The 25478-nt window shown below is 47.5% G+C and overlaps 3 protein-coding genes across 6 annotated transcripts; 1 reads left to right on the top strand and 2 right to left on the bottom strand.

Moving 5' to 3' along the window:
- The first annotated feature begins 806 nt into the window (after positions 1 to 806).
- LOC120047297 (otoancorin-like) lies at positions 807 to 6201 on the top strand. The gene is made up of 13 exons (XM_038992822.1): positions 807 to 848; positions 938 to 1056; positions 1421 to 1556; positions 2132 to 2325; positions 2426 to 2516; positions 2708 to 2879; positions 3010 to 3200; positions 3408 to 3560; positions 3851 to 3993; positions 4061 to 4197; positions 4354 to 4451; positions 5416 to 5608; positions 6122 to 6201. Exons 1-13 carry the CDS (start codon positions 807 to 809, stop codon positions 6199 to 6201), a joined length of 1749 nt encoding a protein of 582 aa, XP_038848750.1.
- Positions 6202 to 6721: 520 nt separating this feature from the next.
- Positions 6722 to 20864, bottom strand: LOC120048803 (zinc finger protein 687a-like). Of its 3 annotated transcripts, none has more exons than XM_038995033.1 (11): positions 20657 to 20856; positions 17711 to 19828; positions 16897 to 17152; positions 14820 to 15061; positions 14490 to 14674; positions 11702 to 11878; positions 10462 to 10624; positions 10048 to 10311; positions 9337 to 9449; positions 9068 to 9161; positions 6722 to 8964 (listed from the first exon to the last, which is right to left on the bottom strand). In XM_038995033.1, exons 2-11 carry the CDS (start codon positions 19802 to 19804, stop codon positions 8299 to 8301), a joined length of 4254 nt encoding a protein of 1417 aa, XP_038850961.1. In that variant the 5' UTR covers positions 19805 to 19828; positions 20657 to 20856; the 3' UTR covers positions 6722 to 8298. The 3 variants fall into 3 exon arrangements, 2 of the variants coding, with proteins under 2 accessions (XP_038850961.1, XP_038850962.1); XM_038995034.1 differs by having other exon boundaries at positions 17711 to 19820; XR_005477042.1 differs by lacking the exons at positions 6722 to 8964; positions 9068 to 9161; positions 9337 to 9449; positions 10048 to 10311; positions 10462 to 10624 and adding an exon at positions 12749 to 13720 and having other exon boundaries at positions 11781 to 11878; positions 20657 to 20864.
- Positions 20865 to 21185: 321 nt separating this feature from the next.
- LOC120048802 (26S proteasome non-ATPase regulatory subunit 4-like) lies at positions 21186 to 25255 on the bottom strand. Of its 2 annotated transcripts, none has more exons than XM_038995031.1 (10): positions 25162 to 25255; positions 23440 to 23580; positions 23161 to 23275; positions 22991 to 23077; positions 22833 to 22901; positions 22526 to 22741; positions 22263 to 22371; positions 21931 to 22062; positions 21782 to 21846; positions 21186 to 21662 (listed from the first exon to the last, which is right to left on the bottom strand). In XM_038995031.1, the coding sequence occupies exons 1-10, from the start codon at positions 25185 to 25187 to the stop codon at positions 21486 to 21488; spliced, it is 1137 nt and encodes a 378-aa protein (XP_038850959.1). In that variant the 5' UTR covers positions 25188 to 25255; the 3' UTR covers positions 21186 to 21485. The 2 variants fall into 2 exon arrangements, with proteins under 2 accessions (XP_038850959.1, XP_038850960.1); XM_038995032.1 differs by having other exon boundaries at positions 21196 to 21662; positions 21782 to 21843.
- Between the last annotated feature and the right edge of the window lie 223 nt (positions 25256 to 25478).

The following is a 25478-nucleotide window of genomic DNA, read 5'->3' as shown; positions in this document are numbered from 1 at the left end:
TTTTTCAATTTACATTTCTTTATATATATCCATGAAAATATGCCAGCTGATTCATGATTTCGACTGGCTGAGAAACGCTGCCTGTCTGTCTGTCTCGTCCCAACACTTTCATTACTATGGGACAGCTGGAGTCGAATTTGAATATTGAAACAATGTTGCAAATGTCGGAGAGACCAACAGCAAGGTTTATACAAATAGACAGAAATTCATTTAGGGAGGTTGGTCGGAGAGGATGAGTGGGTGTAATTCGCGACCATCTAACAATCCAAAGGTTTCGTGTTTGAGTCGTGTCGGGGCAATTGTAGCTTTTTATACAACGGGTGGGTCTAATCCTGAATGCTGATTGGATAAAATCGCATTCCAACCGGTGTCTATTCCATAAATTAACACCGGCTAAATCTATGACATTAAAATACCTATTTACTCTGTTTCATCTGACTGTGCAATCCACTGTCTCTTCAGCCCAGCCAGGCAATTTATAAACTTGATCTCCACTATAAAAAGCATCTGGACATTATCTCACATTTCTTTTGGACAGTGTTTAGTTTTCAACAGTGGAGTAGATTTAGCCGGTGTTAATTTATGGAATAGACACCGGTTGGAATGCGATTTTATCCAATCAGCATTCAGGATTAGACCCACCCGTTGTATAAAAAGCTACAATTGCCCCGACACGACTCAAACACGAAACCTTTGGATTGTTAGATGGTCGCGAATTACACCCACTCATCCTCTCTGACCAACCTCCCTAAATGAATTTCTGTCTAAAGTAACTAGGCCATTAGTAGATATCATACGTCTTCGAGATGCTCAGAAATACATACAAGTTTGTTTCATATAGCTCTGAGGTCAGGCTGGTTATTACATGCTTAGGGGCTATTTTTACATTGATTTTGAGACACTCTTTTATCTCCCGCCCTCTCACCTTGTCTGTCAGGTGTGCTGTACTGCACAGAGTCTGTTTGCAGGTTTGGAGAAAAAGAGAGCAGGCTACTTCAACAACATCACAGACACAGAGCTGGAGGAGATCCCCACCCTGCTGCTGCTTCACCTGCCGTGATTACACACACACACTGGCAGATTTTGCTGTGTTTCAGGGGTTTCAATTGAAATCGTCCCCAGCTGTCCAGGGGGCCACACTGACCCATTGTTTTTATGCAAATGTTTTTTTTAAGTGTATCCCCTATATATTTCAGAATTTCCTGAAATTAAAAACATACATGAAATAAATATTTTAAATTGTGGGATAATAAATTAAGAATCAATCAGCAGGTAATGTCTGTGGACATCTCTCTCTCTCTCTCTCTCTCTCTCTCTCTCTCTCTTCTCTCTTCTCTCTTCTCTCTTCTCTCTTCTCTCTTCTCTCTTCTCTCTTCTCTCTTCTCTCTTCTCTCTTCTCTCTTCTCTCTCTCTCTCTCAGGGCTGAGAAGATAGCCAGTCTACCTGCCTCTGTATGTGCTGTGTTCATGAAGAAGATGAAAGAGGCCAACCTGAGTTCTTTGCCTCTCACCTCTCGCTCTCGCCCCACACTGACCAACAGAGCCCTGAACTGCCTGGTAAACACACAACCATAACCCTACAGATGTAGGATCTGGTCACTATTGTTGCTGAGACCGTAGGAATGCAAACTAGTGTATTCAAGGTTTAAAAGGGCTTCTAAGTTTATAATTTCTACTTTAAAATGTCAGACTTGATTTGCCATAACAATATTTTTTATCAACCTCAACAAAAAAAAAGTCCATTAATTATAATCCACATAATAATTCACATTTCCTGCTGCTGCAGGATTATTTTCCTACTGTAGCAGACTGGCTCAAATTAAGATCCTACACGTGTAGCTTCATGTCCACATCCCAGTTCCAGCCTAATCCTAACCCTAGGTTCATGTCTAGATCCTAGTTCAATCCTAACCCTAATCCTAACCCTAGCTTCATGTCCACATCCCAGTTCAACCTTAACCCTAGCCCCAACCCTAATCTTAGTGTAAATCACACACACACACACACACACACACACACACACACACACACACACACACACACACACACACACACACACACACACACACACACACACACACACACACATACTGCAATGAGTGACAGAGCCCGGTGCACCCCTGTGTCCTCAGGGGAGGAACATGTCAAAGTTGTCCAGTGAGGAGGTGTTGAGTCTGGGGTTGCTGCTGTGTGAGCTGGCCCCCTCTCAGATGTCCCTCCTGGCCCCTGAGGTCCTCAACTCCACCGTGCAGGCCCTGGCCTCCTGCAAACAGATTCCTCCACGCCACTGGAGGGCGCTCTTCCAGCTGCTCAATGATACATACGGGTATGAACAAGCACATCCTCTCACCTTTCTAGATAGAACTGCTACTGCCAAAATAACATTTGACAAATATACAATTATTATTGTTTCTCTCCTCTGAAAGTGACCCGTCTGATTGGACAGCTGACACCATCAAATCCCTGGGTCCTCTTCTCCTGTTGGATGATTCTGCTGTCCGCTCACTGCGCTTTAAGGTCAGTGGCTCTCTATCACCATGATCTCCCTGACAACCACATATGAAAGGCCCTTGACTAGTCTCTCCCTGATATTGTCTACGCTTGTGAAATAAAGAAAGCTTTCATAATCCAGAATGTTTCTGTGAATTTCAAAAAATGAAGATAACCTCTGCTCTTTTACTTTCTACCCTGGCTTCTCCCCCCTCTAGTCGTGGCTGAAAGAGACTCTGTCTGACCTGATGGACAGCCTACCCAGCCCTCCGGTCCCTAACCCTCCTCAGGAGTTTAGAAGGGGTCCGGACCTCTCAGCCCTGCGATGGAAACTCTTCTCTCTCTCCACCTCCACATCTGAAGTAATGCCCATGCGCAGGAGGAGAGCAGGTGAGAGAGGAGAAACACACACACCTAAGGTGCAGATAAGAATGTGTGTGGGATTATTTTGAATATGAACATAATAAAGACGTACATTACAATACATTTACCACAACCTCCCTGGACCCTCTCTCTCTAGTTCTCCCTCAGGGGGAGGCGGGCCTTACTGTGTCTCTGTTGGAGGAACTGGGCGGAGCCAATGTCTACTGGAGCCCAGCCCAGCTCTCCAAGATGGACGCTGCCACAATCACCACTGCCGTGGAAACGCTGGGGGAGGTCCTTGATTACAGCGCCGAGCAACTAGTGGTGCTCAGAGAGAAGGCCATCCAGGTAGATGGCCAGGCTCAGGCACAGATCAGTTTACCCTCTTCAAGTCTGCGGGGGGTTCCGAAACACCTTAGATCAGTGTCTAAATCTTGGGGTCATTTCATCCAACTCCACAGAAGTTAGAAGAATCTCGAGTGCAGGGGTGAGCATCTTTTTTTGTTCTGCTGTTGAGTGTCTTTCTGAGCTGTGCTGTACTATATTGTACTACAGGCCTGGGGTCCAGTGTCAGGTTTGAATGAGAGCCAGGTGCTCCTGCTGGGCTGTGTCTCTCAGGGGTTCAACCTCACAGAGCTGCCCAGCCTCCCCTTCTCCTCCCTGGACACTCTGGAGACACTTTCCCGCTGCTCCTGGACACAACCACAGGTACTGTATATATGAACTTTCTCTCTCTCTCTCTCTCTCTCTCTCACTCACTCACTCACTCACTCACTCACTCACTCTCTCACTCTCTCACTCTCTCACTCTCTCACTCTCTCACTCTCTCACTCACTCACTCACTCTCTCACTCTCTCACTCTCTCACTCACACACACACACACTCACTCACTCACTCACTCACTCACACACACACACACACACACACACACACACACACACACACACACACACACACAAAATACTACTCTAATGATGATCATGTCTGGTCCCTGGCAGAGGGAGGCTGTGTGGAGGGGTTTTGTGGAGCGTATTAATAAGACAGTGGGAGAACTGGGAGCTGTAGAGTTGGTGGGACTGGACCAGTTCATCTGTGGTCTGAACACTGAGGAGACTGGTCAACTCAACACTGATGCCTTCAGGTTAGACATGGACAGTGCATGTGTGTTTGCGTGAGCTTGTTTTATAATGTGTTATGTATCTCTATAGGGAGGCAGTACAGTCGGTGGGCGAGGTGCAGTGCCCCCTGGCAGTAACAGAGCTTCTGAAGCAGCGTGCCGTGGCTGTGTTTGGAGAACCACAGGGATGGACTGAGGCTCGGGTCAACTCTCTGGGCAACATCATGGGTCAGATACACTCCTCTGTTCCCCTCTTTCTCTCTCTCTCACACTATTGCTCCCTCTTATTTTGTGAAATACATTTTCAAATGTAAGCCATTTCTCATCCCTCCTCCCCCCTCTCTCTCTTTCTCTCTCTCTCTGCTTTATCTCACTTTTCTCCAGCTGGTTTGAGTTTGTCAGAGTTTCCGTCTCTCAGTCCCTCTGCCTTCTCATTCCTCAGTCCGACCAGCGTTCCCCTCATCCCCCCAGACCGCCTCGCTGTGAGTACACTCTCTCTCTCCCTGCCTCCCTCTATCAATTCAATTTCAATTTCAAATTAAGGGCTTTATTGGCATGGGAAACATGTTAACATTGCCAAAGCAAGTGAAATAGATAAACAATAGTGAAATAAACAATAACAAATGAACAGTAAACATTACAAAAATTCCAAAAGAATTAAGACATTTCAAATGTCATATTATGTCTATATACAGTGTTGTAATGATATGCAAATAGTTAAAGTACAAAAGGGAAAATAAATAAACAAATATGGGTTGTATTGAAAATGGTGTTTGTTCTTCACGGGTTGCACTTTTCTTGTGGCAACAGGTCACACATCTTGCTGCTGTGATTGCACACTGTGGTATTTCACCCAGTAGATATGGGAGTTTATCAAAATTGGGTTTGTTTTCGAATTCTTCGTGGATCTGTGTAATCTGAGGGAAATGTATGTCTCTAATATGGTCATACATTTTGTAGGAGGTTAGGAAGTGCAACTCAGTTTCCACCTCATTTTGTGGGCAGTGTGCACATAGCCTGTCTCCTCTTGAGAGCCAGGTCTGCCTACGATGGCCTTTCTCAATAGCAAGGCTATGCTCACTGAGTCTGTACCTGTACATAGTCAAAGATTTCCTTAATTTTGGGTAAGTCACGGTGGTCAGGTATTCCACCACTGTGTACTCTCTGTTTAGGGCCAAATAGCATTCTAGTTTGCTCTGTTTTTTTGTAAATTCTTTCCAATGTAATTATCGTTTTGTTTTCTCATGATTTGGTTGGGTCTAATTGTGTTGCTGTCGTGGGGCTCTGTGGGGTTTGTTTGTGAACAGACCCCCAGAACCAGTTTGCTTAGGGGGCTCTTCTCTATCTCTGCTGTGTTCCACGGAGGTTTTCTAATTACTAGGTTTACGGGAAAAAAATAGGTGACTTTGGAACCCAGCACTCCATACTCTTCTGATTTCTGATCAGGCACTCTCAACCAGCCAGCTGAAGGCCCTGGGTCCTGACAATGCTGCCATGGTAACCAATGCACAGTGGGCGGTGCTGGGGGAGGCACAACAGGCCGCTCTTGGCAATGCTCTGGGTGTGGCCTACGACCGAATGGCCAATGACCGCGCAGAACCGACTACAAACCCACCCAGCAACCTGCCCCAACTCTCAGGTGAGTAGGAGAGATGAATGCTGCATTCATAACAAGTGGGAACCTCAGAAAATACTACTTGTAAAGTGTTCTAGTGCTTTGAACTAGTTGAGAATGCCGATTGGCTAATGGCAAACAAGCTGAGCTCACAGATTTTTTATTTAACTAGGTAAGTCAGTTAAGAACAAATTCTTATTTACAATGACGGCCTATCGGAGAACAGTGTTCAGGGGCAGAACGACAGAACGACCTTGTCAGCTCGGGGATTCGATCCAGTAACCTTTTGGTTACTGGCCCAACACTCTAACCAATAGGCTACCTGCTGCCCCATTATTGACAAGTGGATATTTCCCAGTCATATGCTGGTAATTACAAATTTACGAGATGTTATGTACACAACAGGAGTGAGAGATGGAGATAAAGGAATGCTCCTGTGGTCAGGTAAGATAAAGAGTTGATTAGACTATGAGGAAGAAACTGAAATGAAGATGGATATGCAGGAGAAGTGGTGTAATTCCTTTTTTTCTCCACTAGGAGCATCTATGCTGGGAACTCTGGGAGTTGGAGTCATTATGCAGCCCTTCTTGTTCCTACTGCTGGGGTTTGTCCTGTAGTGAGAAACTACACATCCAATAGACACGCATGACATATGGAACTACTCATGCATGTGTTGAAGAAGAATAGAGATTGTTGATATGGCACATTTTAACACATTTAACAGTAACAAATATAACTTGTATATCCTGCTTCTTTTTTTTTTTTTAAACATATTCTAGATTAAGCCAGAACAGGCCTTTAGCACATCAAAGCAGATACAGATACCTGTGACAATGTAAAAGCACTTAAGATATTTTTATTCTATTTGTTAAAGAAATATATATCTTTCTATATCTTTGTTGCAATGGTGGGTCTCTTCTAGTAGGACAATGCTGGAACATGTAATGATGTGTGAGTCGGTGTTCTGCATGGGTTGTTTTCTGAGAGTTGGGATCATAAGATGAGGATTATGGGTGCTAACCCAGTGCTGACAAGTTTGGAAGTGGAAGACTAACTTAATAATAAAGATTATGAACCTACTATCACTTACTCTATGGATTGTTACGACTGACAGAGAAGCTCAAATGAGACTCAAAGTGATTATTATATTCTATCTCTGGGTGTTTTATTAGAAATGCTCTACGCAAGAAAGAAAACATAGAATTGGGTTACAGGGGGAAAGAGGGCTGTGTTAACATTGTAATCTCTGAAAACTGAAGAAACTCTAGCTGGAGACACGCACACAATACCTTTATCAAAACAGTAGAAGAGATAACACCGCTGATTGGGTGACTAATCTTTAAGGTAAACCCCCCCCCTTTTTTTTTTTTTACTGTATTTCAACACGCTTTACATGCTTTTCTTTAGCATACAATCACTGTCCTCAACCCCTCACCCCTCTCCTCCAGGACCCTCCCTCCCTCTCAGAGAGAGAAAGAGAGGATAGCTGTCTAGTACTCATATTTACATGGTTATGGTTCAGTTGTGGTCAAGTACAACCACACTTTAGTAATGGAAGGGTCCAACCCAACCCCTCCAGGTTATACAGGGTCATCTTGAGATGGGATGTTTCCTGATTCATCTGGAATTCCTGATGTTACAAGGCCGGATCAACAGGAATACTCTGCCTGACGTCTCTGTGGAGCCAATCTCATCCCTGATCATACTATATGGTTAGACGGACGGGGATGAGAATGGAGAACATTCAAGAGACAAAGCCAATCCAGAGCTTACAATGAAAAACAAATACCTGCACATACACAACCCCTTAAATCAAAGCCTATGAACAAAACTATAAGAAAATCAATGCAACAGTGAGAATGAGAACTGGGACGGGCTCTACACAGAGAAAGCCCAGTGGTGGCTGTCACCAATCCACTGTGAGATTCTGTGCTTGGATGAACCATAAAAAACTGAAACATTCAAATCAATAAGCAAATCACACCCCCATGTTGACTAGTCTCTTCCAACACCAGTCACATTCCCTGTTGATGACGGACAACAGAACCCTAATAGAACTCAGCTGTAGACTGACTGGTGGTTAACTGTCATTTTAAAAAGTACACTTCTGAATGGAAGTGTTATTTGGTAATATAACCTGTAATAATGCGTTTAATAACTCATTTACAGCCAAAGGAGGTTGGTGGCACCTTAATTGGGGAGGATGAGCTCGTGGTAATGGCTGGAGTGGAATCAGTGGAATGGTATCAACTACATGGAAACCATGTGTTTAATGCCTTTCCATTTGCTCCGTTCCAGACATTATTATGAGCCGTCCTCCTCTCAGCAGCCTCCACTGTTTACAACTCAGTGAGATGTTAATACTACCTCAGTATAGACAGGTACAGCACCTGAGGTACTGCGTCCAGAATCATTCAGACAAACACACACAGGTTATGGCTGCCATATGACAAATGTGCCAGAAAATGAAATAAGAAAGAATTGAATAAAAACAACTGTTATCACAATGTGCTTGTGTGTTGGATAAGTGATGACAGGAACACACTGCTGAAGAACGGTTTACAGTGAAGAGCTTCCTTCCCATACCTCCTCTCTCTTACTAAAATATCTGCACTTTATAGTACTCTCTCACCCTCCTTCCCTCCAAAATATTATCTCCTCTCTCTGTCTCTCTCCTCCTCCTTCTCTACCTTCCCCTCCCTCTCTCTTTTCTCTCAGACAGGTTTGTCTGTCTTGCGTGCGGTGATGAAGGCCATGCCGTGAGTCCTGAAGTGTGTGTTCAGATCCGAAACCTTCTCAAAGCGTTTCCCACACACCTTACACCCCACCCTGCCCTCCCCGTCCTCCCCGAGCGGTGTGGGGGGGTGAGACGAGGACGAGGGTGACCCCGGCAGGGAACCCCCTCTGGGACTCCCGTCACCGTGGTTACCGCCGTTGCCGGGCGATGATGTCAGGGAGCGGTCGTTATGGCCGTGACGGCTGTGGTTGTCAGGGGGCGTGTCTCGAACCCTGTGGCTGATGAAGCGGTGGCGGGAGAGGGAGGGGGCAGAGGCAAAGCAGGCTCCACACTGTAGACACTGCAGGCTGACTCCTCCCCCCAGGGCCTCAGAGCGGTGCTGGGGGATGTGGTCCAGGAAGACGGCACGGTCCTCGGTGGTGAAGCCACACGGAGCACAGTGGAACCCAGACTCTGGCTGGGGAGGGGGGGCCGAGGAGGTGACGCGAGGTCTCTTAGCAGGGATGATGCCCTCGGTCACATGGTCCTCTTCCTCCTCAGTCTTTAACCCTCCTCCGTCTTCCTCAGCTGAAACAGTGAACGGAGGGTTGGAGCCTCCGTCCTGCTCCGAGGAACTGTCGGCCCCTTCTGCACCCCTCCCTCGCTGACAGACAGAGAGAATTAGAGTTAATGACATTTAGCATTAATAACCGGTCTTCCTATATAAAGGCTTCAGTCGGTAGTTGTGAGAGAAAGTGGAACTGTACCTTTGTGTCCAGGGCTGACATGCCGTGTCTCAGCTGGACATGTCTCTCCAACACCAGTCTACTGCTGAACGTCCTCTTACCCTCACTACACAACCTACACACACAAACACACGTTAGGGTTTAGTGTAGGGGTTAAGGTGAGATACAGCTGTTGTAGGGTAGTATAGGGGTTAGCGTGTAGTGTGCATACTTAATAGCAGTGGATGACTCATTTAGACTCTGACGTGGGGGTAGGGTATGCAGGGGTTGGGTGTAGTGTGCATACTCACCGGCAGTGGAAGGCTCGTTTGATGCCCTTGTGTTTGACTCTGATGTGGCGTCTGAGGCTGGACGTAGAGGAGAAGGAGTTCTCACACAGACTACACGGGAACTTCTTCAGGATCTACACAAAACACAGGCACCTTACAGTGAACAGTCCCCTCAGCTTCCCTAGTTTAAAAACAGAAAGGCTACTAAAGACAATGATGCTTACTGAGAAAAACGGCTGAAAATCTGTTCTTCAAAGAAAAAAAAAGAGGGCAAACTGTCCTGGATCCCTCCACTTCATGTGAGAGGTGACTGTGCGCCAGAACTTTAGAGATATACATGATATGACTTTATAACCTATATGATCGGGCCCAATCCCAACTTGAGAAACACCTGGGGAGCTCAAAGTTGAGCATAAATAAACTCTGATCGTATTTTGATGGAAGAACGTAAGTGACGTATTAAGCATAACTTTTCTCAAGTGAGGATTGGGCCTGTGGTGATTAGGTGATTCGTTTAAGGGCCAGTTAGGGGTTAATTTTGGGCGGGACTGGGCCCGTGGGCCGGCAGTAGAGTAGGCCTGACCTAGAGGGTCAGAAGATACAATGGATCACTGATCAGTTAGAACCGATTCAGAATCAATCTACTGTACTGCACATCAAACAGTATATCACTACTGCATGAAACATTTAACTGTCTTTATGTGTAGTCCATGTGCAGTCTGTGTTCCTGACCTTGCCATGCTGCTCGGCCATATGGGTAATGTAGTCCTCTCTGTCAGCGTAGCGGGCGTGGCAGGGAGCACAGCTCCACCCTGGGCTTGTCTTACTGCTCTCTCCATCCCTTTCTTCTTCCTCCTCCTCCTCCTCCTCCCTTCCCCACTCCTCTCCGTCAGAGCTCTCCGTCTTCACCGAGCTCCGCACCCGGGGGGGAGGGGCAGGGGAGGGCGCCATGGCAACGGGAACTTCCTGTTTGACCGCAGGGCCTCTGTGAGTAGTCTGAGCGAGGGAAGGGGGAGGAGAATAGAGAAAGGAACACAGCAGATAGGGAGATGGAGGAAAGTTAAGCTACATATCATATCAACAGAACTGACTGACCCAAACCCAGTCTGGAGAAGGACTGTGTGAGAGGGGAACCCATAGATGTACCTTGATGTGCTCCAGCATGGAACTTCTCTGCGCGTAGAGCTTGGGGCACTCAGGACACTTGAACACGTGCACCTTCTGCTTGACTAGGTGGGTGTCAAAGTGGACGTACAGCAGTGGCTTCTGGGTAAATACCGTGTCACACATCACACACTTGTAGATCATCCTGTAAGGAAGGAGTGAAGGGTATAAGCTTCAATGCCATACAACACTCCTTCCGTGGCCTCCAACTGCTCTTAAACACGAGTAAAACTAAATGCATGTTCTTCAAGCAATCGCTGCCCGCACCCGCCGCCCGACTAGCATCACTACTCTGGACGGTTCTGATTTAGAATATGTGGACAACTACAAATACCTAGGTGTCTGGCTAGACCGTCAACTCTCCTTCCCAAACATACTCTCGTAAAACTGACTATCCTACCGATCCTCGACTTCGGCGATGTCATTCAGCAAACTGGATGCAGTCTATCACAGTGCCATCCGTTTTGTCCCCAAAGCCCGATATACCACCCACCACTGCGACCTGTATGCTCTCGTCGGCTGGCCCTCGCTACATATTAGTCGCCAGACCCACTGGCTCCAGGTCATCTATAAGTCTTTGCTAGGTAAAGCCCCGCCTTATCTCAGCTCACTGATCACAATAACACCCACCCGTAGCACGCGCTCCAGCAGGTATATTTCACTGGTCACCCCCAAAGCCAACACCTCTGTTGGCTGCCTTTCCTTACAGTTCTCTGCTGCCAGTGACTGGAACAAATTGCAAAAATTGCTGAAGTTGGAGACATATCTCCCTCACTAACTTTAAGCATCAGCTGTCTGAGCAGCATACCGATCGCTGCAGCTGTACACAGCCCATCTGTAAACAGCCCATCCAACAACCTACTTTTTTTGCACACCAGTATTTCTACTTGCACATCATCATCTGCACATCTATCACTCCAGTGTTAATTTGCTAAATTGTAATTACTTCGCTACTATGGCCTATTTATTGCCTTACCTCCTTACGCCATTTGCACACACGGTATATATACTTTTTCTATTGTGTTATTGACTCTGTTTGTTTATTCCATGTGTAACTCTGTGTTGTTGTTTGTGTCGCACTGCTTTGCTTTATCTTGGCCAGGTCGCAGTTATAAATGAGAACTTGTTCTCAACTGGCCTACCTGGTTAAATAAAGGTGAAATTATTATTTTATTTTTTTTATGTAAAAATCTGAGACCACAACCAGTGTGTGCGTACATACTTGGCCTGTCCTCCAGTGAGTGTGGGGTGCTGGGTGTTGATGTGGCTCTGGGCGCTGGGGGAGGACTTGAAGGCCATCGGGCAGCTGGGACACTTATGGAACACCTCACAGTGGGCCGTCTGGATATGGGACTTGACCGAGTTTAACCCTCCAAACACCACCTGACAACTAGAACACCTGCAGACAGAGAGAGAAATATCATTGTAGATGTTGTCCCTAAACACTGATTCAGGGTCAGATATTTCTTCATCCTCCTAATGGTTAAAGCATGGGTTGGTGGTAGGGCTGTTGCAGTGGCCATATTACCGACACACTGGCAGTCACAAGTCATGACCACGTAATTGTTGAGTCATGGTAATCTCCTCTTATGCACTCTGGACATGTGTTAGTAGTTCTCAAGTCGCTAACTACCATCAGGTCCTAATGGCCTGGTACTCAGGGCTCTACTGTCCCTCCATCAGGTCCTAATGGCCTGGTATTTAGGACTCTACTGTCCCTCCATCAGGTCCTAATGTCCTGGTACTCAGGGCTCTACTGTCCCTCCATCAGGTCCTAATGGTCAGGTACTCTGGGCTCTATTGTCCCTCCATCAGGTCCTAATGGCCTGGTACTCAGGGCTCTACTGTCCCTCCATCAGGTCCTAATGGCCTGGTACTCAGGGCTCTACTGTCCCTCCATCAGGTCCTAATTGCCTGGTACTCAGGGCTCTACTGTCCCTCCATCAGGTCCTAATGGCCTGGTACTCAGGGCTCCATTGTCCCTCTAACCACTCTGACATCAATGGAAAATATTAAACTAATTCTAGTAATGGCCTTTCAGTGTGGGCTGTATTATTATGGATACTGGATGGACTGGTTACCTTATGCTACGCTCCAACATTTCTATCCATGAGTCTGGGAGAGAACCTATAGGCCTTGGCCATGCTGTTGCGTCATTTATCGTGCAGGGCAGCTTACAGTTAGCCTACAATGATAGTGAATTTGATTTTGAATAGCCTAGTAATAGGGCATTTTTTATATTTTCATAATTAATTGGGTGACACATTACCTTTAGCTATACAGAATATCTCACCACCATGCGTTTCCATCTCCTCCCTTCTCTCCAGCGCGCAGACGAGCTGTCAACAGTTTAGTGAAATATGTTTCGTTGCGAAAATATGTCACTATCGATGTTCTCAAACAGATTTCACTTGGTTTCTCAAATGGAGCACTGGGTAGCTACAGCAACGGGGTTGGAGAACCCATGGCATACAGAGTTTGGGCAGAATAGGACCTGTAGGGCAGCCGGAACATGCCTGCGGGGCAGCCGGAACATGCCTGCGGGGCAGCCGGAGCATAACATGCGTGCGGGGCAGCCGGAGCATAACATGCCTGCGGGGCAGCCGGAGCATAACATGCCTGCGGGGCAGCCGGAGCATAACATGCCTGCGGGGCAGCCGGAGCATAACATGCCTGCGGGGCAGCCGGAGCATAACATGCCTGCGGGGCAGCCGGAGCATAACATGCCTGCGGGGCAGCCGGAACATGCCTGCGGGGCAGCCGGAGCATAACATGCCTGCGGGGCAGCCGGAGCATAACATGCCTGCGGGGCAGCCGGAGCATAACATGCCTGCGGGGCAGCCGGAGCATAACATGCCTGCGGGGCAGCCGGAGCATAACATGCCTGCGGGGCAGCCGGAGCATAACATGCCTGCGGGGCAGCCGGAACATGCCTGCGGGGCAGCCGGAGCATGCCTGCGGGGCAGCCGGAACATGCCTGCGGGGCAGCCGGAACATGCCTGCGGGGCAGCCGGAACATGCCTGCGGGGCAGCCGGAGCATGCCTGCGGGGCAGCCGGAGCATGCCTGCGGGGCAGCCGGAACATGCCTGCGGGGCAGCCGGAACATGCTTGCGGGGCAGCCGGAGCATGCCTGCGGGGCAGCCGTAGCATGCCTGCGGGGCAGCCGTAGCATGCCTGCGGGGCAGCCGGAGCATGCCTGCAGGGCAGCCGGAGCATGCCTGTAGGGCAGCCGGAGCACTCCTGTGTGGAGTGAAATAAGTGTTATATTTATTTCTCAGCTGCTCATATTAAGCACATGCTCTGCTATAAAACCCAAGTAGCCTACAAAACGGACCTGCGGGAAAGCGCGCAGCCTCCATTCACTATTGGAGTGCATACAGATGACATGTCTTTTTCCCCTGCCCCTGTGATAATGAGCCATTCTAAATCAAAATAAATTGTACATATTAGTAAAGAAAAGATTAAATTGAGAATAGTCTGATGGGTGAAAATATGATCACTTGATGAGAGAACAGCTGTGCAGCCCGAGGCAAGGAACAGAGCGCAAGCTTTTTTTGCTACCTTTCTCAAATCATCAATTATACTGTTCTTACTATAAAATCATATAAAATAAAAGGCATATATTGTCAGCTAAATGAACAAGCCTACAGCCTATGGCATGGAGCATATCCAGATAGCATAGGCCTACAGTAGCCCAACTCAAATTTTATTCTTCTGAAATACATTTTCTTCATATCAAAATGTTTTAGACCTGACTAAAATAAATAATCAATTTATTGTGATGGTGTACATTACATAGATTTATTATACTTTTTTATATATTGATGTTCCAAAGGTGCACATGTTTACGTTAATTAACGGTCAATTTCCTTGAGACCGGCAGACTTTTGCAAAATTTCATGACCGCTACAGCCCTATTTGGTGGGAAGGTAATCTAATCCTAGATCAGTGTCTACGGGAGTAACTAGGTTTGTTTCAACCACAGAGGGAGTGAGGGGTGAAAGGTCACCTGTATCCGATGCGTCGTGTGAAATGGAGACAGGCCTCCTCCAAATGGGATTGAAAGGCTGGCTGCTTGGCCACACCCCCACACTCTGGGCAGACGTAGGGGGGGCGGGGGTTGTGGATGCGAGCGTGAGCAGAGGCACTGCAGCCGTTAGGAAGGAGCATGGGAGGAGAACACTCCGTACAGGACTGGAGGGAGAGAGACAGATGGGGAAAGGAGGGCGCACAGGTCAGTAAGGCAGGTACTCCTAAAGCCATGAAACAAGCTATTACATACAGTGTCTAGACTGAAAAAGTTCAGTGGATTTTTGAACACACACACTGCTCTACTCACAGTGTTAAGGGCTGGTTTGACCTCTTGGAAGTGGGCAGCCACCTCAGCCTTGCTGCAGAACTGCACCTTACACTCAGGACACTTGTTATTGGTGTACAGCACCGGCTCTGTCGCCTTCTTACTGATGATTGGCTGCTGCAGCTGGGGGGCGGGGCTCAGGGTTGCCGGGGTCACTGCTGAAGTCACAGCCAGAGCAGAGGACGCTGGGACAGAGGAGGTGGAGAGGGAGGGAGAGAGCATGCCTGAAGGAGGCATAGAGAGAGACGGGGAGATAGATGGGGGAAATATAGGGGAAGGGGAGTGAAAGGTAAAAGGAAAAAAAGAGTGAGAGGAAAAGAGAGTAGATAGGTACTGATAAACAGCGCTGTACTAGTATTCATAAAGCGTCTCAGAGTAGGAGTGCTGATCTAGGATCAGGTCCCCCCGGTTATATAATATTCATTATGATCTCAAAGTCAAATCTGATCCTAGTTCAGCACTGCTACTCTGAGATGCTTTACAGTGCATTCGGAAAGTATTCAGACCCCTTGACTTTTTCCACATTTTGTTACGTTACAGCCTTATTCTAAAATTGATCACATTATTTCCCCCCCTCATCAATCTACACACAATACCCCATAATGACAAGGTGAAAAAAGGTTTTTAGAAATAATTGCAAATGTATGAAACATTTAAAACAGAAATAGCTTATTTACATAAGTATTCAGACCCTTTGCTATGAGACTCCAAATTGAGCTCAGGTGCATCCTGTTTCCATTGATCATCCTTGAGATGTTTCTACAAATATCTCTTGATTGGAGTCAACCTGTGGTATATTCAATTGATTGGACATGATTTGGAAAGGCACACAGCTGTCTATATAAGGTCCCACAGTTGACAGTGCATGTCAGAGCAAAAACCAAGCCATGAGATCGAAGGAATTGTCCGTAAAGCTCAGAGAGAGGATTGTGTCGAGGCACAGATCTGGGGAAGGGTACCAAAAAATGAACAGTGGCCTCCATCATTCTTAAAATGGAAGAAGTTTGGAACCACCAAGACTCTTCCTAGAGCTGGCCAAACTGAGCAATCGGGGGAGAAGGGTCTTGGTTAGGGAAGTGACGGAGAACCAGATGGTCACTCTGACAGAGCTCCAGAGTTCCTCTGTGGAGATGGGAGAACCTTCCAGAAGGACAACCATCTCTGCATCAATCCACCAATCAGGCCTTTATTGTAGAGTGGCCAGACGGAAGCCTCTCCTCATTAAAAGGCACATGACAGCCCACTTGGAGTTTGCCCAAAGGCACCTAAAGGGCTTTCAGACCATGAATGCCAAGCGTCACGTCTTGACGGAAATCTGGCACCATCCCTATGGTGAAGCACGGTGGTGGCAGCCTCATGCTGTGGGGATGTTTTCCAGCGGCAGGGACTGGGAGCTTAGTCAGGAGAGGGAAAGATGAACAGAGAAAAGTACATTGATCTCCTTGACGAAAACCTGCTCCAGAGCGCTCAGGACCTCAGACTGGGGCGAAGGTTCACCTTCCAACAGGACAACAACCCTAAGCACACAGCCATGACAACGCAGGAGTGGCTTTGGGACAAGTCTCTGAATGTCCTTGAGTGGCCCTGCCAGAACCCGGACTTGAAGCCGATTGAACAGCTCTGGAGGGACCTGAAAATAGCTGTGCAGCGACACTCCCTACCCAACTTGACAGAGCTTGAGAGGATCTGCAGAGAAGAATGGGAGAAACTCCCCAAATACAGGTGTGCCAAGCTTGTAGTGTCATACCCAAGACTCGAGGCTGTAATCGCTGCCAAAGGTGCTTCGGCAAAGTAAAGTGTCTGAATACTTATGTAAATGTGATATTTCATTATTTTCTTTTTTATACATTTGCAAACATTTCTAAAAACCTGTTTTTACTTTGTCATTATGGGGTATTGTGTGTAGATTGAGGGGGGGAAACAATTTAATCCATTTAAGTATAAGGCTGTAAACTAAAAAAAACATGGAAAAAGTCAAGGGTCTGAATACTTTCCGAATGCACTGTATGTATACAGTCCTAGGTGAGATATGAAGGTAATAGCACACAGTCTCTCTCACCGATGGGAGTGGTGTCCTGTTGGCCTATCATCTGCTCTACACTGACAGGTCTCATGACCAGGTGGGAACACTGCATGACCAGTCCCCTCTCCTTGTGTTCCCTGGCGTGGAGCAGCAGGCTGCACTTGTTGAAGAATGCCAGCCGCTTGGCACAGTGGTTACAGGTCACCTCGATCCTCAGGGACCGCCGGTCGTAGTGGCGGGCCAGGCTGCGCTCCAGGGCAAACGCATCGCCACACTCCAGACAGCGGTAGCCCTGCGACGCAAAGGAAGAACAACATGAATACGATACCTATGTCGATGACATGTCTCTAGATACAATGCATATTCATTGGTCTTGTATGTATTGGCTGGCGCAATCAAATTTCCCCTTTGGGGATTAATATGTGCCCTTGAGCGAGGCACTTAACCCTAATTTGCTCCAGGGGTGCCGTAGTACTATGGCTGACCCTGTAAAACAACACATTTCACTGCACCTATCTGGTGTGTGACCATAAAAAAACACACAACATAAACAAGAGCGATTTATTGGTCTACTGAACACAAGGTCTTACAGAAATTGGACATCCGCTTTTACCCCAACCACTACTAGTGCAATATTGAATCCATGCTGATATAGACCCATCAAACTCAACTCCGGACCCCAAAGCCAGTTCCACTGCATTTTTTCATTGTTCCCATCTAACCAGGGTCCGATTTAGACCTGGGACACCAGGTGGGTGCAATTCATTATCAGGTAGAACAGAAAAGCAGCAGGCTCCGGACCTCATGGGGTAAGAGTTGAATACCCCTGATATAGACCTAGGTCTGTTACCTGTGCAGGCAGAGGCAGGTCCCACTCCGGTGGTAGTGGTGTACAGAGGTCTGGTCTGTAGCTGGGCAGCAGGTTCTTGCTGTTGAGGATCTTGTTGAAGGCCTCCACCAGACTGGACTGGCTCCTGGAGATAATGGCTCCTGTACTGTTCACTATGGAGGCTGGTCTACTGCCCCCCTGAGGGGTGAGGAGGGGGGAGTGGGACACAGACACACCCCCATTCAGGGTCTTCTGGCCCAGGCTGCGCACACCGGCCCCCCCTGGACTGAATCTGGGGGAGGAGGAAGAGGCGGGAGAGACAGAGGGGAGGGCTGCTGACTTGGTGATGCTGACAGCCGTAGCCAACACTTTGGGCTTGTTGCTGTCGGCGGCCATCTTGTTTTGGGCCTTGCTGGCGGCCATCAACATGGCGGTACTTGCATCCTGGAGTGTAGACACAGGCAGGAGGCTGCCACCCTTTGACTTCTGCTGCGGAGGCTGCTGAGATGCCACCCTCTTGGGCCGGCTGAGGACCGTACGACCCCCCGGGGAGGGTTTGGAGCCATCTGCGCCTTTTGAGGGGGTCCCCCCCGCTCCTTTGGATGCTACTCGCGTCACTGTCCTGGTGATGCTGCCTGTAGGGGTCTTGACTGTTTTGATTCGGACTTTGAGTGGGCGAACGGGGGCTGTTGGTGTTGTCGTAGAATTGACCGGAGCCGTCTCCGTGTCTCCTGTTTGTCTTCCATCCACAACCTCCATCTTCTCACTGTTGTCTGACCTGCACCCCAGGCTAGGCTCACTCTCCATGGGCTCCTCTCCCTCTCTAGCCCCCTGTGGAGTTGATGCTGAGGTTGGTGCAGGGCTGGAGCTCCTCTTGGACACAGTGGACATAGCAGAACCTGTCTGGTCAGACGGGGGGCTCTCTGGTGAGTCCCTCTCCTCGATCACATGTTCCGGGTTTCTTTCCTCCATCACAGGGCTAGAGATGGGTCTGGGGTTACTGAGGGCGGCAGCCAGCCAGGACTGACGGGCCTGGGCAGGAGGAGGGGAGGGAGACCTGGGGGTGGAGGGTACTTCATCTGGAGCGGGGGGTTTAGAGATGGAGGATGTCTGAGAGATGGAGGGAGGGGGTTTGGAGGAGAGAGGAGGAGGGCAAGAGAGGAGAGGAGGGGAGGAGGGAGTTGGGGAACTGAACAGCTCTGAAGAGGACATTTGGCGGTGTCTGCGTGGAAATTTGGGAGGGGAGCACATGGGAGAATCTGGGCTCTCTTGGATCACTAGCGGGCTTCCCAAATCCGGTTCAGAGTCGTCCTCATCTGAGTCCATGATGCGCCTCACCCCCACTCTCAGGCTTCCGTTGGAGGGAGGGGGGGGGGAAAGAGTTCCGTGAGGGCACAGAGTGTCCTCACTCAGGATGGAGGGAGAGAGGTGTGGGTTGACAGAGAGTGAGGACGACGATGATGAGGAGGATATGGAGGTTATAGGACCAGCAGAGGTATGAGAGGAGAGAGGTTTCCGTCTGTTGAGAATATTAACTGTATGTTTGGTTGTGCAGGCCGACCCCCCTGCGCCTCCAATGCTGCCCCCTCCTTCACTCGCAGTAGGAGGGGAGCAGGTTGACCAGAGCTCCCCGTTGGCCTGGCCCAGCCCCTGGCCTCTCACACTGGGCTCCAGAGTGACTGTGGACCCCTCAAACCCATTCTGGAGGAGAGGTTCTGAGGAGACCATACCAGGCATCCTAGGAGCCAGTTGTGAATTCAGCAGGCCCCCCTTGACTCCCATCCCAGTCTCCACCTCAGGGTCTGTCCCACTGCCCCCAGCGCTGTCCCCATCCTCTTCATCTGACTCCTCAGTCTCTTCATAGGAGTCAGGCCTCACCCTGTTCTTAACAATCACACTGACCACTGGAGGCTCACTTTGGGAGTTGGGAGGGGAGTCAGTGGGGCTGGAAGGTCTTGGCGAGGGACCCCCGGCCCCCGACACGCTGCCCCCAACCTTCCCTGACCCCTCCCCACCCTCTTCCGGCGCAGACTGGATGGCCTCTTTGGCATCGATGTCTGGAATGTCGAAGGCTGCCAACAAGTCGTCGAAATCTGGGGTTTTCATGTCCCCCATTCCCGGATTACAAAACCTGCAGAACTGACACACAGGAGTGAGAAATAAACACTGTTGTCCCCAACCCAACCAAAGCCTGAGGCAGGACCGAATACTATGAATCTTGATAATTCATGACAAATGTAGTTGTGACTTACTGTTTTGAACGTGCATCATCATAATGTTGAACTGCAATGTTGAATAGCCTATATTTCAGGTAGCTATGTAAGTATATTACTAGATCCCAATAAACCTCAAACCTGGCAAACTTGTTGAATGAGTTAGCAGTTAGAAGCAACCACTTTATTTGGAAGTTAGAAACTTATTTGAAAGTTCAAGTTCCCCTACTGCCCTCGTGTAAACTGGCTACTGAGCTAATGTTAACAAGCTTTAGTACAGCAATGGCAGCTAGCAACACCGATAGCTAGGCCTAGTTTTCAGACAGCGTTATTCTCCCCTTGTTGCACATGCTTCATGCAGTGCAGCTGTACTAGCTAGCTAGCTATTCTCGCTGAGTTTGCGAGAACACAAAATGTGGATATTTTATCGTTATCAGACAGACTGTGTATTTAGCTATGTAGCTCGCTACCACACTGAGCTGTCAACCACCTCGGCACACAATCACTAACTAGTTACGTTCCCTTCTAGCATTGCTCCGACCAGCTAGCGTAGCTAACATTACTTAGCTAGCTAGAATTTTCTACGTCGTCGTCAACGCAAGGAAGCCTTTTAACGCCTGCTTTTCAGGTATTTAAACCTTACAATTGGAAATTATTTAAGGACATTCATTTGAATAAGTGGCTTATACGGGTATATGTGACAAGCAGAAATGTATATCTAGTTTTAAATGTGAAGGAAATGTGGTTTGTTTACCTGGCTCTTCGGTTCCCGACTTTCCTTTTTGACGCATGAGTTGTTCGTCACCAGAAACGACGGGGGAGATAGGTCCTGCCAGGTTCATAACGTGTCAACTTTGGAAGCTGATGTGTATGCAATTTGCCAGCTGTTTTCCACACTCCTGCCGTACATACGTGTTATATTGTAATGCCTTGTTCTTGCTCTGGCGAGTGTTGGCTATCATTTCCTGAAAATGGCAGTGGTACAATCAAATAACCTTTATGTCGCAATGTCGTCCAAAGCCAAGGGCATGCTTTTGTTGCATTTGTGGTGTTGCAGGGACAAAATTTAGACAATGCATCTTTTGTGTTTCACAAAGCATGGCTTTTCAGAAAGACCTAGTTACACAGGGATAGTTTGCAATAAATTCAATGTTTATCTGACATTTTTATACTAAAAGTCAAGTCCATATTCCACCACATCTGTTGTGTAGACATCAATCCCCTCTTTAGGAGTATGTGTACAGCATGTCAACATTGGCACAAAATTCCACAATCAGCCGAGGTGTTCTCTTGAATTATGTAAATTTATTTATTATCAGGACATAAATGTACACTTACTGAATGTGCTTGGGTTGATATAAGGTTTCACTTTAGTACAAACTTTTTATTTTTTTTAAAGGCAACATGCATCATTAACCTTGACACAACAAAGATAAAGAAAGCCCTGGTCAACTGTTTGAGTATGGCGATACAAAAAAAACCTAGAGGTCATTTGAGGTTACAGTTTGCACAACTATTATATTAAAGGAGCCATTGTCAACAGGTCAACGCCAGGGTATCTATTATGTTTACTGTGTAAATGTTCATTTCTTCTTCTCATCGTCTTTGTCTTTCTTGCTGTCAGGTTTGGATCCTGTCTGTGAGGCCAGCGAGCCCATGGCATTCCGGATGGCCTCGTTATTGGGGTCGACACCCGGTAGGTTCTCCAGGACGCTCTGGAGGAACTCTGGGTCCTGCATCACATCATAGTCCTCCTCATCCTGCAGAGAGAGATTAACATACGCTAGAAAAACAAGAGCCTTTGAGCATGTGTAACAAGCGGGTATGTCCGCTACACATTTACACTTTCATCTCAGTGGTGTGTGAGAGTTGGCCGTACCTTAGCACCCTCTGAGTCTACAGGGGCTCCTGTGTCCATGTCCATTGACTCTGCACCAAACTCTGCTGGGTAGGATAGGACAGATGTTAGACTGACTGTGCCGTGTTATAACTGGCTATGGCTGGTTATAACAGGTGTATGTCACTGACCTCCACCCTGCATGGACATCTGTAGGGCGTAGGCAATCTGCTCGTCCTCTGTCATGCGGCTGAAGTCGGGCATAGCGGGCGTGGCAGTGTCAGCCTGGGGGACTGACATCTTCAGCAGAGCTTCGTCTGACTCTGGAACAGGAGGAGGTTAACAGTTTAGTCCCCCATATGCAGTGCCTCCCTCCAGGGAAGATCCAAGTACAGAGAGGGGAGAGAGATAATGGTGTATAGGCATTGGTTGGTTGCCAGTTATAGATGAGTGATTAGTTTGTAGGTGGAGGGTTATAGTTATGTGTACAGGGTGTAGATGGAGAGTTGTGTATTTGTGTCACCGTCAGCGGTAGGCGAGGGAACCCCGGCCTCAGCAGCAGACACCACTGCTGCCCTGCGAGTCTCATCCTCCTGCCTCTGTCTCTGCTCCTCCATAGACACCCTCAGAGCCTGGAGAAGGCACAGAGTGCAGAAAAAGTTCAAAGGAGGAAGATTGTAGTATACGATAATAATCATCCAAAAAAGAGGCAATGAGAGAGAACTAGAAAGCGTAAAAACAAGAGTGACAGAGGATGATCAACCCATCTAGTCCTCCCCCTCTCACCAGTGCCAGCTCTGGGTCTGCACTGGGGTCCACTCCAAACTCAAAGTCACTGGACCCCAGGCCCAGCATGGCTCCTCCCTCCCCAGCAAGGATAGGAGAGGACAGCAGGGCATCAGCCAGACTGGGGCCTGGAGGCACTGTCACAAGGTGGGACCCTGCTCCTTCCTTCCCATTCAGAGTGTTGATGAAGGCCGTCAGCTTTTCTGTGTTCACCTCCTGGAGACCAAAAGGAGTTTATATAAGGGAGACAGTGATGGCTATAAAGAAATAATGAGACCAGATAAATATTAGGTAAGATATTTGGTACCTCCTCTCCAAAGTTAATGATGTCCACACTGACTTTCTCTTTCTTTAGACGCTTTGCCATTTTCACCAGCTAGAGAGAATGTGACAGGAAATGATGTCAGAGGGGACATGCATGCAGTTATCAACACACGCCACACACTGCATTGATAGAACACTCACATCCTTTTCGTTGTCCTCCACTGGGCTGCCCACAAAGGCAATTATACGCATCTTGTGGTTCTTCCCCTGTCTGTGCTTCAGAGCCAACTGGGAGAGGAGAGGACACAGGGTTTAGTGTCATGACATACAATAAGATGAAATTGTATTGTATTATTGTGTAGTATACATACATGTGCCACTCTGATGCCTGTGCAGAAGCTGATGTTTCCACGGGGCTGGACAGCGTGCAGTTTAGACAGTATCCTCCCCGCGTCTGCAGTCAACGTGGTCAGCACCTCACAGTTACTGCGCAGAGAACAATAGTTACTACACATTTCTTACACTCAATCACTAAAAATAAAATCACAAGTATCCAGGCATCCTGTAATATCTAAATGATGAATGTTTAATTTTTTTGTTGCGACCGTAGGATAAGCACAAAGACACATCTCACACACACAGCTCCTTACTTGGCCATGGTGATGAGGCCCACATTGTTCTCGGGGTTGCTGCGTGTCTTGGAGTGACACACAATGTTGACAGCATCTTGCTGGGCCTGAAGTCTGGTGGGGAGGAAGTCTCCATTCCTCATATACTCACTGTTGTCCACACTGAGGCGCACAGACAACACAGTACATACATTACACAGTGTAGCATGTAGGCCAGGGAGGGCAACTCCAGTCCTCAGGGGCCGGAGTTGTCACACTTTCCACCCCATCCCTATCAAACACAGCTGATTTAAACAAATTGCAATCTAAACTGAAGATCATGATTCGTTGATTATTGGAGTCAGGTGTGTTAGCTGGAGCAAGAGTGTGACACCAACTAGGCTCCCGAGGACTGGAGTTGCCCATCCCTGATGTAGGCCCACTAGAGCAGGGTTTCCCAAACTCGGTCCTGGGGCCCCTCCTTGGGTGCACATTTAGGTTTTGCCCTAACACTACACAGCTGATTCAAACCACCTAAGCTTGATGAGTTCATCATTTGAATCAACTGTGTAGTGCTAGGGCAAAAAACAAAACGTGCACCAGGCCTGAGTTTGGGAAATCCTGTATTAGAGCACAGTGACAAGGTGGCTGGTATTATATCTATATTTAGAACAGTGTTGCATAAATTAGTTAATGCTGTCATTTGTACGTTTTTGGGTACACAGACCAAATTCACATAGAAATGTGAGTTATGTAATTCTCATTGAAAGCAACTATTTTACGTTTGGTTTTCTACACCAGCTTCAAAACTGAAAATACAATATGTGGTTATTGGAAATATATTTCGCAGTGGTTTAGATGGTACAATGATGCTCTACACCACAGGTGTCAAACTCATTCCACGGGGGGCCGAGTGTCTGCGGGTTTTCGCTCCTCCCTTGTACTTGATTGATGAATTAACATCACTAATTAGTTAGGAACTCCCCACACCTGGTTGTCTAGGGCTTTATTGAAAGGAAAAACCAAAAACCTGCAGACACTAGGCCCTCCGTGGAATGAGTTTGACACCACTGCTCTACACTATACTTGCTTTTTGTCACAAATTATAACTATTAGAATTTTAGCAACCAGTTCTGCAACGTGCATCTAAGTGTGCCCTTTAACTGGCAACAGTAACATTCTGCCAAACGTTTTCCCCAACCAGGACTCTCCATTTTACCCCCTTCTCCCATACTACTGCTAATCCCTAGACAGACTGATGGTAAGGGACATATTGAAGTGCATAGCTAGCGAATGTTGTCGATGTTGACATAGGAAACTTTTATCCAGAGCAGCTTACAGTAGGCAGAAACAAAGACTGAGGTAATCGTTTTCGGAACCTTATGTTTAAACCATTGCCTTGTTCACCAAATAACAAAGAATACTAACTAACGATAACAGTTTCGGGATGTAATGCTTGCTACATTGGCAAAATCTATCACGACCTTACTTGAAACAACTTATTGCTAGCTAACTAAGCTGCTCTAAATTCTCTGAAGTGTTTTATTGCAATCATAACCGTTGCATGTCATAGCGAAGCTAGCATTAGCAAGCCAAAAATGACTCAGGAAAATGGCTAGGATTGCTGGCCGGACGTGTTTACATAACTCATGTTAGCGGCAATTTAATGATAAAAAAAAGACGCACGTTCACATTAAACTAAACAAACTCTTCCTCTTACTTAGTTTAAATAATAATACATATGACAATTTATTTTCCCCTTACCAGACCATAGTACTTTCGAGCCCCATCTTGGAATCTTTTTGTTACTGTCTACGTCACCAGAACTGATGGTCGATGGGAAATGCAGTTCGGCCCCAAATACCTGCGCATATATTTGTTGACAATGACTTACACCACAGGAGGTTGGTGGCACCTTAATTGGGGAGGACGGGCTGGTGGTAATGGCTGGAGCAGAATTAGTGGAATGGTATCAAATACATCAAACCATGTAGTAATTCAGTAATTAGTGTAAATAACTAATTGTGGAACCAATACCACCCTCCCCTGTGCCCTTCCTTCCTTTCCAACCATTATGAGCA

The sequence above is a fragment of the Salvelinus namaycush genome, chromosome 5 (genome assembly GCF_016432855.1).
Source record: "Salvelinus namaycush isolate Seneca chromosome 5, SaNama_1.0, whole genome shotgun sequence".
NCBI lineage: Eukaryota > Metazoa > Chordata > Actinopteri > Salmoniformes > Salmonidae > Salvelinus > Salvelinus namaycush.
The sequence above is the reverse complement of the archived record's forward strand: the minus strand, read 5'-3'. Positions and strand labels throughout refer to the sequence as shown.

Bases quoted from the DNA above. Each gene is read 5' to 3' on its own strand.
- LOC120047297 (XM_038992822.1), top strand. From the start codon at position 807: ATGCTCAGAAATACATACAAGTTTGTTTCATATAGCTCTGAG. The intron at 1,557-2,131 runs GTAAACACACAA...CTGTGTCCTCAG, and splicing joins ACAGAGCCCTGAACTGCCTG to GGGAGGAACATGTCAAAGTT. The intron at 4,198-4,353 runs GTCAGATACACT...ACTTTTCTCCAG, and splicing joins CTCTCTGGGCAACATCATGG to CTGGTTTGAGTTTGTCAGAG.
- LOC120048803 (XM_038995033.1), bottom strand. From the start codon at position 19,804: ATGGGGGACATGAAAACCCCAGATTTCGACGACTTGTTGGCAGCCTTC. The intron at 15,062-16,896 runs GTGAGAGAGACT...TGCCTCCTTCAG, and splicing joins ACAGGACACCACTCCCATCG to GCATGCTCTCTCCCTCCCTC. The intron at 10,312-10,461 runs GTACATCTATGG...TCCCTCGCTCAG, and splicing joins CCATGCTGGAGCACATCAAG to ACTACTCACAGAGGCCCTGC.
- LOC120048802 (XM_038995031.1), bottom strand. From the start codon at position 25,187: ATGGGGCTCGAAAGTACTATGGTCTG. The intron at 22,742-22,832 runs GTACCAAATATC...TTTGGTCTCCAG, and splicing joins TCATTAACTTTGGAGAGGAG to GAGGTGAACACAGAAAAGCT. The intron at 21,847-21,930 runs GTCAGTGACATA...TATCCTACCCAG, and splicing joins GATGTCCATGCAGGGTGGAG to CAGAGTTTGGTGCAGAGTCA.